Source organism: Eleginops maclovinus, chromosome 1 (genome assembly GCF_036324505.1).
Source record: "Eleginops maclovinus isolate JMC-PN-2008 ecotype Puerto Natales chromosome 1, JC_Emac_rtc_rv5, whole genome shotgun sequence".
Taxonomy (NCBI): Eukaryota; Metazoa; Chordata; class Actinopteri; order Perciformes; family Eleginopidae; genus Eleginops; species Eleginops maclovinus.
In genome coordinates this window covers 1,657,913-1,668,603 of record NC_086349.1, presented here as the reverse complement: position 1 = coordinate 1,668,603, position 10,691 = coordinate 1,657,913, and the positions used below count along the sequence as shown (strand labels likewise).

The 10,691-nt window shown below is 39.6% G+C and overlaps 1 protein-coding gene across 1 annotated transcript in view; it reads right to left on the bottom strand.

Moving 5' to 3' along the window:
- Window positions 1–1,659: 1,659 nt before the first annotated feature.
- Window positions 1,660–10,691, bottom strand: part of slc38a5b (solute carrier family 38 member 5b) — a 33,694-nt gene continuing 24,662 nt past the window's right edge. Inside the window, exons 7-16 of the mRNA XM_063892032.1 lie at window positions 10,584–10,665; window positions 9,796–9,878; window positions 9,083–9,141; window positions 7,048–7,164; window positions 6,871–6,950; window positions 6,420–6,520; window positions 6,189–6,313; window positions 5,001–5,145; window positions 3,532–3,635; window positions 1,660–3,420 (exon numbers count right to left, since the gene is read on the bottom strand). Coding sequence (XP_063748102.1) covers window positions 3,316–3,420; window positions 3,532–3,635; window positions 5,001–5,145; window positions 6,189–6,313; window positions 6,420–6,520; window positions 6,871–6,950; window positions 7,048–7,164; window positions 9,083–9,141; window positions 9,796–9,878; window positions 10,584–10,665 — 1,001 coding nt within the window. The 3' untranslated portion in view covers window positions 1,660–3,315. The remainder of the gene's footprint in view (window positions 3,421–3,531; window positions 3,636–5,000; window positions 5,146–6,188; window positions 6,314–6,419; window positions 6,521–6,870; window positions 6,951–7,047; window positions 7,165–9,082; window positions 9,142–9,795; window positions 9,879–10,583; window positions 10,666–10,691) is intronic.

The following is a 10,691-nucleotide window of genomic DNA, read 5'->3' as shown; positions in this document are numbered from 1 at the left end:
AAATTCAACATTAGCCTTATTGTATAGATTTTCCTTTTACTGCCTTAGCCAGAGATAAGTGGGTGTCTTTTTCACAAACTGTTTCAATGACCACAGGGTCAGAGCAGAAACAGTGACTTTAAACCCAGAATACTGAGAAAAAATATCAAAACTCATTTTATTTTCTTACTTTTGGTCATATCTCATGTGGCCCTAAACTTCTTCCGTAGAGAGGAATCCCAGTGTGAAAGACCGCTTGTAGGAAATGGGCAGCAGCTCAAAATTCCGGATTCAAACACATTAGTATGTATTAGGACGAGAAAAGAAACGGAGCAAACACCTTGGTTAATAATACCACTGAAGTCAGGGGTTGATATACGTGAGACTGATGACATGATGGGATCAGGTGAGTAGCTAGAGAGGGTGAGGAGCTCACTGCAGCCAGGTGAGGGGGGGTTGAGCCAGGAGAGACACACTCACCCACGCCAACACAAACAAACAGAGACAGGGGAGAGGGGAGAGGGATGGGGAGGAGAAAACAAAAAAACTCAGGGGGGCTGCTGGAGAGGTACAGCCAGGACACAGCCTCAGAGGTGTAAAGTAACTTAGTAGATTTACTCAAGTACTGTACTACATGTGTGGGACAAGTACTTTACTTGAGTATTTATATTTTTCTCTACTTTAAACTTCTACACCATTACTACCACAGAGGTAAATGGTTAAACTTTTACTCCATTACATGTATTTAATCCTTTAGTAACTTTACAGATCTGGATTAATGATGGTAAATATAATCAGCCCTTAAATCAGACTTTAGTTCACCTGGAGTAAATCCAGCAGCTACCCTGCAGTATACAAAGCCATTCAAACTAGCTGCACCTTTACCAGCTCTGAGAACACTTTAATGATCAATCATTATAAAACATATCAGAGATATTATTCTGAAATGGACCAATCAAACAATGACTACTTTTACTGTCGCTACTTTAAGTACATTTAGATGAGAGTACTTTCTACTTTCACTGGAGGAACATTTAGAATGCAGGACTTTTACTGTGACAGAGTATTCCTACACTCTGGTACTTCTACTTTTACTCAAGTACAAGACCTGAGTACTTCTACTTTTACTCAAGTACTAGATCTGAGTACTTCTACTTTTACTCAAGTACAAGATCTGAGTACTTCTACTTTTACTCAAGTACCAGATCTGAGTACTTCTACTTTACTCAAGTACAAGATCTGAGTACTTCTACTTTTATTCAAGTCCAAAATACAGGAGTACTTCTTCCACCTCTGCACAACCTTTATACTCTGTAGTTCCCTCTGTGGTAGAAGAAGTACTCAGATACTTAGTTAAAAGAACAGCAAAATGTACATACATTCTTCTTTAATTAAATATATTCTTTGTGACTGATTGTTTTACTTTGCGATTACTCAAGTCCATGAAGTGCAGTTGCTTTCTTTGTTTGGACCTGACCACTAGGTGGTAGTGGGTCACAATGTTTGAGCAGCCTTTCCTATCACCGGACAGCGTGTGATGTTTGCTTATACTGTACATGTAGGATGAAGAAATACCTTGTCTAAGACTTTCTTTTACTTCCAGTTCCTTTGTCTTGAAGTCAATGGTTTTTTTTAACCTGTTTGTGATTAGAAGCCTGAAAAACATCATCACTGAACCACTCTAGATCAAACATTTTATTAGTAAGGAAAATATGTGATTACAGTAAATATGCCTTTAACATCTTCTGGTCACATTTGTCTTCCTTTTTGGGAAGAAATGTAACTACAACATCCAATATAAAACTGCATTTTAACAAAACAAAGCTCTAATAACATAATGACAGATCCATTAAGCCACTGCTTCATCATCATCATCATCATTATTATCACTTTATGTTTTATTAAAATATAAACTTGATATTGGAAACACAATTGAGGACTTAAAATAACACATTAAATCCTTTGAATAAAAAGAGATGAATTACTCTTAATAATCAGCACCATTCGTTTGTTTAGCCCTGTGGCAAGCGACAAGGCTGTGGTCTGCCCTCAAGAGGAGGTCTGAGAGTGACGCTCTAGGGTAGGAGGATATCTTGTGTCATACCTGAGGACTCTTCTGTCCGAGCGTCCCTCTCACTTCCAAGCTAAGACTCAAGGAGGAGAAACAAGTGAGGGAAATGAGGAGGCAAAATAAGGTTTTAGGATGAACCTGTGATATGAGGGGAATTTCATTGCAGCTATTTCAGATAATTACTGAAGGGAAATATCAAAAAAGTTGTGATACATTTAAAACATGTAAAAATGATGCAATGTGTTAAAGTTCTCTCATGATGGGCAAAGGCAAAATACAATCAATGCATTGATACATCTATCACTGCTTACAGTTAATTGCCATGTTAGCCATTAATCCTCATCAAACAATGTTTCAAATTAAGACTTTTTGTCATCAGGGTGCCATGAATATAAATCTTAAGGCACCTTTTGCCTGCCTGGTTGTATTTGTATTTTTTTAACTAGACACTTTACTACCTTTGTATTAAATAAACAACAGGTTTATTTTTTCGGGTTTTGTCACATTAACATTTTATCTTATTTGTTTCTGTTTCCTGGGATAGGCTCCTGGATTTGCCACCCTGGAGTCTCCCTGCTCTTTTCTCCCCAGCAGTGTAAGGGTTGGAGCTGATGACTGACTCTATACCACAGTGAGCAGACCTCCTTTTTGCCCTGAATTTAAGTACTGGGTCTCTCTGTTGTCGTCATGTTCCATTAAACGATTGGTACTTGGCGCTGCAGTGTGTAGGAGAAATCTTCCAACGATACAAACATTAACCTTCAAACTAACAAATGGACCGGGTTCCACCCTCTTATGCTGTTTATTTGGTGTGTGAAATTCTCAGATAGACAGTGAATGATCTCGACACACATACACACACAAATGCACATTAACAATACAGTTGTGGTACTTTTAAATATGCTACAAGCAATTCAAGCTGCATATTCAAAATGTTTTACTCTCAAACTTTGCTGAACAGATGTTTGACTGCTGCTTTACACCACATTTATCCTCAGTTGAGGTTTTTAAGGGTTTAGGGGTTTCCATGATCAACATGTTGTTCAGCTGTACAGAGGAGCACCACCTGTGAGGATCCTGGGGGTGGCGTGGATTTGAAACGTGGTGATTTAGATAACAAAACAGAGTTCCTCATCACTGTGGAGGAATGGATTGTCCTTATGATGAATGAAGACAGTCCCACCAAAGACCCGCGCCTTCCAGCAGGTTTATCTTGCTTCCCATCAACAGGACTAGGGGGGGGGCTTTAAAGCTTGGGGTGCACTTTAATGGCCGCCGTGATTTCGCTGCTCTCCACTTGTCCAGTCAATCGAGATGAATGTCAGGCTCATGGTCATGAATATGAACCCCAGCGCTGTGAAACACGCAGCCTGAAACCCCAGAGAGAACATGTCAACAGATCAGAATCACCAGGCCGGACCAGTTTCACTTCCATGAACTGTTGGGTCAGCCTTCTCAGTCAGGGAGGTAAGTGAACCTACCTGGATCTTGGGTCTGGAGTTCATGGGCTCATGGTCAGTGGGGATGATCCGAATGTAAAACAGTCCCGGTAGGATGAAGATTAGACTAGGGGCAGTGGTTGCCCCTAGACACAGAGAAGGCATAATGAATTATTTCACTGAAAAACAGCATGGATCTCAGAGAGAGAGGTTGGCTGTAATGAACAAGCCGTGGCATAGATCAGTGGTCCTCTGTGAACTGCTTTTATCTGGTCTGACTATAACATGTTGCATTAACGAGACTTTGGAAAGAAGAAATAACATAACCTTCTGCTTACAAAAATACAAGTTAAGGTGTAAGCTCGTCTCTATAGATAGAATATGGATGCAGAATCTGAAGGCTACGAGACAGGATTTCAGCACTCTAGTGGATGTTTTGACCAATTATCTGAGCAGACTTTGGTGGCCCTCAGAGGATATTGGAGATTGAGGGAAGGCAAAACAACAACTTTTTGGGGGGGTTAAAATACATTTCAACCAAATAAAATGAACCCAAACCAGAAATGTCACTAATTCTCCAAATCCATGATTCAAATTGACTGTAGGAATGATTTGTTTACCTTATTATTATCTTTTCACCCTGGAAACTGTGTGTATGTACAGTATATGTGTACATACTGTATGTGTATATAGAATTTTGTTTATTTGTGTGCGTATTTAATTCTTTCTCTCTTTCATTCTTTCTTTATCCTGCAACTGGATAACTAACGGGAGGGCTTTCTGTATAAGCTATGCTTTCTGCCCTCCCGCTAGTAGAATAAATAAAAAGAAATACTTTCAGTTTGAAGGAAACTATTTAATTTAATTTTCATTGTCATTAACTGCCTCAAAAAGAAAGGCTGTAATATGAGCACCATATACAGTATATCATGTTTAAACTAACATTCTGACTGTATTCTAGAATATCTTCAAAGATGTAGCGGCAGATGGAAAGTGTATATTTGCCTTCAATCACTGTTCATCATTTAGTGCTTTATAAATGAACATTAGTTAGTGTTTTTCACCCAAAGCCAGACAAGACCCAAGAACTGAAGTCAGAGCTGTGGAGACAACACTACCATAGTAGAGCCTACTTGACTCGTCTAATAATTATATGAATGTGTATGATAAAATTGAATTCTGCATCCATAACTACTCTACTATACTTCCTATATGGCGATGTTTTTATGGTAAACTGTGTGTCATCTGCATTAAAATACTAAAATATGAAGTTGTTGTTCTTTATCTGAGCAAATAAAAGCTATACAATAAAAAAGTGGCCTGAAAAGGAGCTTTGGGGAAATCCACATGTAATATATGTATGTGTAAATAGTAAATATCAATCGACACAAAGTATTTTTAATCAGAAATTTAAACCAGTCTAGAGCTGATATAAGAAAACCATTAAAAATAATAATAGGAAATATTTTGAGCTATGTTTGTAGTTCCAAACTCCAAGTGTAATAACCCACCAGTAATGCCAAAGATGTCTCGAATGTTGGGAACGAGGATGACCAGCAGGTTGACGATACACAGTAGACAGAAGGCGATGGCGATGTGGCGAACCCAGTGGAAGGGCCGGCCTGGGAACAGCAGCTGCAGGAGGGCCCGGCGGATCTGACAGAAACACAGACGTTAGGATAGCCGACCCAGTCCATGTAGCAAGCAGCACCAACATGCAGCACTATCCGTCCGTCAGAAATCCCAGCAGAGCATCACTACAGCATCCTATCAGTAAACAGAATGATCTTAACACCTTTGGTCAACAGAACCTGGACCGCAAAACAAAGACACATGCTGTTTCTTCATTTAGTGAGATTGACCCAACCACCCTGCTGGCAGTAGTTGATTTGTGATAAAGGTCTACCATGTGACTAACATACCATGTGTCTACCAATCTTCTTCAATCCTCGTTCCATGCCTTTGGTTGCATTCTCGGTTGGTACAATTATTATTATTATTATTATTATTATTATTATTATTATTATTATTATTATTATTATTATTATTATTATCTTCTTTTATTTCTCCTAAATATGTATGTATAAATGTACAAAATGTGTGTGGATATTCTCTGGCAATTTATTATTGTATAGCGATTGCATAGCATAGCATTATTCTAGATATTTATGTGTTTTATGTCTTAGTTTCACTCTTTCTCCGTCATGCACTGATTAAAACTTAATTGCACACAGCACACCTGCCAGGAAATGACATCGCTGCTGTTAGCTAAGTAGCTAGCTATGATTTTCAGCAATACCAAATCATTACAGATTAAGGAATTTACATTTGCAATTAGCGGTGGCTTATTTTTAAAGCCAGTAAAGTTTTTTTTTACTTTAAATAGTAAAGAATAGAGTTATACATGTAAAAAAGAACATGTAAAACTCTTTTTTAGTATAGTGCTACGTAGCCAAGATTAACATTTTTAAGAATGATTAGCGTCCACAATTCAAAGTCAGCTTTGATTCCATTATGAGTGCACCATCAGGGTTCTCATACTAAACATTTCCATACATTGCAATGAGATGCACTTCTGCACTCAAAAGAAAAGATAACATAGAGAAGTACGCAACTTGAGACAGAGAAACAGGGATTTTAGGTCAGTGTCATAGAGTGTGTCGGATGGATGTGAGTGTTGAGGCCACACAAGTTCTTACAGGAAACAAGACCACAGGGACCGTCAGAGTGACAGCTACCAGGACAGCCAGTCGAACACACAGGATCAGAGTGTCCAGGGGGTCCACCTTACTGTAGGTATGGAGTAGCTCTGCTTCAGTGTTCCCTACACACAAACACACACACACACACACAAAGATACAAAACCTGTGTCACCTCACTACCATCAGACTACGCTATGTTCTGCAGACTTAAATATTTGTCTGTCTTACCAAAGAATGTCAGGTATCCAAATATGGCCGTGAAGAAGTACATGGTGAACATGCCCAGGATGGAGACATTGCCAATATTCTGCATTCTTCTCTTGGTTGGGCTTTAGGGGAAAAGATGGCAGATGTTATAACAGTACAGTAAAAAAACGCGTAATAATTCTGCTCACAGCTTGGGTCTGATTTTTGTGTTTTTGGCCATCAGAAGCCTTAACCTAACCATTTTATTTAGTGGTAAAACGAAAATAAGTACACCTCAAATGTTTAACCTGGACACTAGTTTACAGTTTCATTTTTGGATTTGTATATATCCCACTCTTCAAATAAACTTTATCAATAGCCATGCTTTACTCTCTTGAGCCTCATCAACTCCTGCAACTTTAAAGAGCAGGAAAGGGTATGAACCACAGAGTACTCCCTTCTGTCTTTATGGATCAGGAAGTGTGCATCTTACTTGCTCAGTTCGGTGTAGATGGGCAGCACTTCAGGGTGACAAACAAAAGCAAATGCCAGGATGGGGATGGTATACGCCGTCTTTAAATCAAATAACACAGTAACTTCCATCAAGTTCATAAACTGCATTTGAAATATGATGCACCCACAAAAAGTCCCAGATCATAAACTCTCTGACCTCTTGATTCATGGTGAAGTATTTTGCATTGCATGTGTCGTCCAGCAAGACTGCGCTCACTGAGTGGTTGCCAAACACTTCCAGAGGGCAGGCAATGTTGAACTTCTTATAGATGACCTGATGTGATGGATAAAGAGTTTGAGGAGGCAGAACAAATGTTAGCTTTCTTGCCTTTGGTTACAAAACAAAATACATGTTGGGACTATTTGGAATCCCCCTCAAATATTGTAGTTGGTATTTTAGCTCTTCTCTCGGTGGATGTTATGTTGAGTGTTTGCACATGGCAGCTGATTCCCTATACCTAACTTGTTTTGTTAACAAAAAGGCAAACAGGCCTTCCATTCCACATACATGCTCCACTCTGTCCCCCAGCTTGTCCCTAACTGTGTCTGTCTGTTTGCTGCAGGGCAGGTAGTGTACAGGGGCTCAACCCGTCTGCTGATGCTGGTGGTTGATCAGAAGAGCGATTGAACCAAAACCAGTTCAATCATGGACAGTGATGAAATGGGTTTGACACTTTAAAGGTACGTTCACACCGGATAACATCTAAAATCAACGCTTGGACGCAGATAGAGGCAAATTTGCACCAGCGCCATTCGCAAGAGTTAAACTTTTCAACTCAGGCGAGAAACACAGGCTTTGTTGAATCAGAAACCCAAAACAGCAGCTGTTTGCCATTGATATAATTTTAATACACGTATCAAAATGATGCTGATATAACCTCATACTGATACCAGTTAGCATAAACCATGAATTAATGCTTTGGAAACTGTGCTTACAAGACATGGATCTACATGTTATTGCATCCATTGCTAATGTAGCTGTAAAGCATGGGTTACATGTGTGTGGTCAACAATGATAGCCCTTGAATTATAATGACTCTCACTTTTAACCATAACTTTATCTCTGTAGGCAGTAGTCAGGGTGACCAGGTGTCCAGCTTTTTGCGGGACTGCAGAGCATTTGTATCATTTGTCCCACACATTTAGCCGATGTCCCGCATTTGATTGACAGTTGCCCATTTAAAACTTGGCTTTTATCCAAAGGTGTTTAGAAAACAAGAGAGGGCTCTCACCATTAGCTGTGTCAGATATCAATCAATCAACAGAGAAATGTATTTACTTATGGGTGTAGCCATGGAGGGCGACTCCCAGAGAGGTTTTGTGAGATTCGGCAGAATTTGTTCAATTCCGCACAGAAGTTTCCCTGAAACTGACAAGAAACGCCTGGCTCATAAAGATAATATCAATCTGTGGATTTATCCTTCCTGAAACCATAAGAGGATGAGGTAACAGCTGCTGATTCAATAAAGGTTCACCACGCTGTGCAGCACTCGCTCCCACAGGTCAGCAGACAGTTAGCTGGCTCTGCTCTTTTCTCCAGACTCAAAGATTGCAAGAGAAAACGAGAATATTTACAGATGATAGTTTGTTAATTCCTTAACTTGCATAGTTTGTGCAAACAATTAAACCATAGTAAAGCGGTGGTATTTATATTTATAAGCTAATAGTTTCAGTAGAAATGTTTACTTCTAAGGGTTGGAGAGACATTATATTTCAATCTAAACTAGCTCTTAGCAATGCAGTAACATGTCCCGCATTGTCCCGCATAAACGTACTCTCTGTCCCACATATGGCTTGTTGGCACCTGGTCACCCTAACAGCAGTGTTAGAAACATCACAGTGTCCTTGTGACGGTTGGTTTAAAGCAGCCAGAGGCACTTGGTCCCGTTAGTACAGATGCAGCCACCTAGAATTTCAGCTGCCAACAGCACCCAGCCAAGGTCCAGCAGTAGTTTCATTCATTTTTAACCTTGGTTTCTAGAAACTCAGTCTCATTTAATATCAATCATTTAAATTTACAAATAGGGTATACTATATAAATTAAACTTTTTCAAGGTGGTTTCATCTGTAGTAAGATGGCTTATTTGTAAATAACTTCCCTAGAAGTGATGTCACAGCAAATCCTTTCTCCAGCACCAGCTGTGCAGTGAACACAAAGTTTAGGAAGGCCCTGATGCTACCCACAGACTCACCGCAGACAGGAAGAAGACCATGCAGGAGATAGAGAAGCCGCTTGTGTAACCCAGATACCCTGCAGTGGGCAAGAAGACAACCCCCAGACACAACTTAGAAAACACATACAATAAAGTATAGGCCAAGAGGTTTCAAACTGTTTCACTGAGGACCAGAACCACCGCAGCATTATCAGTTTCTCCGGTTTTATTATTTATAGGTATGTCTTTGAGTTGAATCATTTTTTTGGTTTAATGTGCTTAAAGAAAACAACAGCCTACATCTCAGCTCTCCATTAACAGGGTTTCATTATTTTCATTTTGGCAGCTCATCCCCTGAACTGAATTCGGAGTGCTTTTAATAAGGGGAAATAAGAAGGGTATATTTCAAGCTGGTTATGCAAATATATATATATTTTATCAACTAAAGATTTGTTAGAAAAAGTTTTCAACTTTAATTGACTGAATGTATTTGAACAGAGTTAATATATATAGTATAGTATATGTTAGATATATATTCAAGGAGAACTTTATAAGTCAAGCATGGGTTTGGGTCCTTTTCCCCTATACTTTTAGAATTAGCTGAGTGCCAATTACAAATGGACCAGGAGCCAAAGTTGATCCCAGGGCCGTAGTCTGGACACCCCGCTTTAGGCGCTCTGTTATGTTAGTGAAAGAGATTTTATGCTGTCTGAAGAGTGGTAGAATGAGAGGATGAACGGGATGGGGCATACCCAGGTGTTTCATCAGGGCCAGAGGGAGGATGATGCAGATGCTGACGATCACGATGAGGTAGTTTCCATTCATGTACCATTCCCTAGTGGCATAACAAATGATATCCCCCACAGTCAGCAAACTCACAGTGCTGGCTACCTAGTTGATTGCTGCTCTAACAGTTACTTCATTATTTCACACAAGTCAACGTAACCAAAAAACATAGCATTGAAGGTGAGTATTAACATTAAACATACGTAATAAAATGTAATGGAAAATGTACATGTCATTAAAATACCTAAAGTATTCGCTTTTGGCTTAATTTTTTTTTGGAGTGCAGGAGACTTTGCTTACAGATGCCCGCTCAGAAGCAGACTTAAAAGTATATCAGCTCTTAAAGAAAGGGAACATTTGGCCAGAAATTTGCATTTTACCACAGAGGGAGGCTAGCTATGAGAGCTAGTTCAAGCAGTCAGCTCAAGTCTGCTGCCACAACCACTTGCCATACTCCTCTCACTGCCACATATACAGTATTTAACCCTCCCCCCCTTACTTCCTGTGCTGATGTTTTACATTATGTTTCATTATACGTCAGCTGACTGAACTTGTCAATAGAGCACCAGATGTAAGTGAATTTGCAGCTGAGAATAGTTCTGATTAAATGCACTCTTTCCTACTGTTAAATCACTTTTATTAAACATGTTTACTCTAGTCATCTTTAATTTCAGCCCTGTCTCTGGCCAGGCAGGGGAACATTTTATTGAATATAATACATTTTGGTTTATTTCAGCATTGTAGGCCCACTCACCCTGAGCTGGAGGTCTGGCCGAGGAAGGCCTGGATGACCAGTGGTAACTCAGATTTGACAATGAACAGGTAGCTCGACATGGCTGCAGGACAGGAAACACAGACCGTG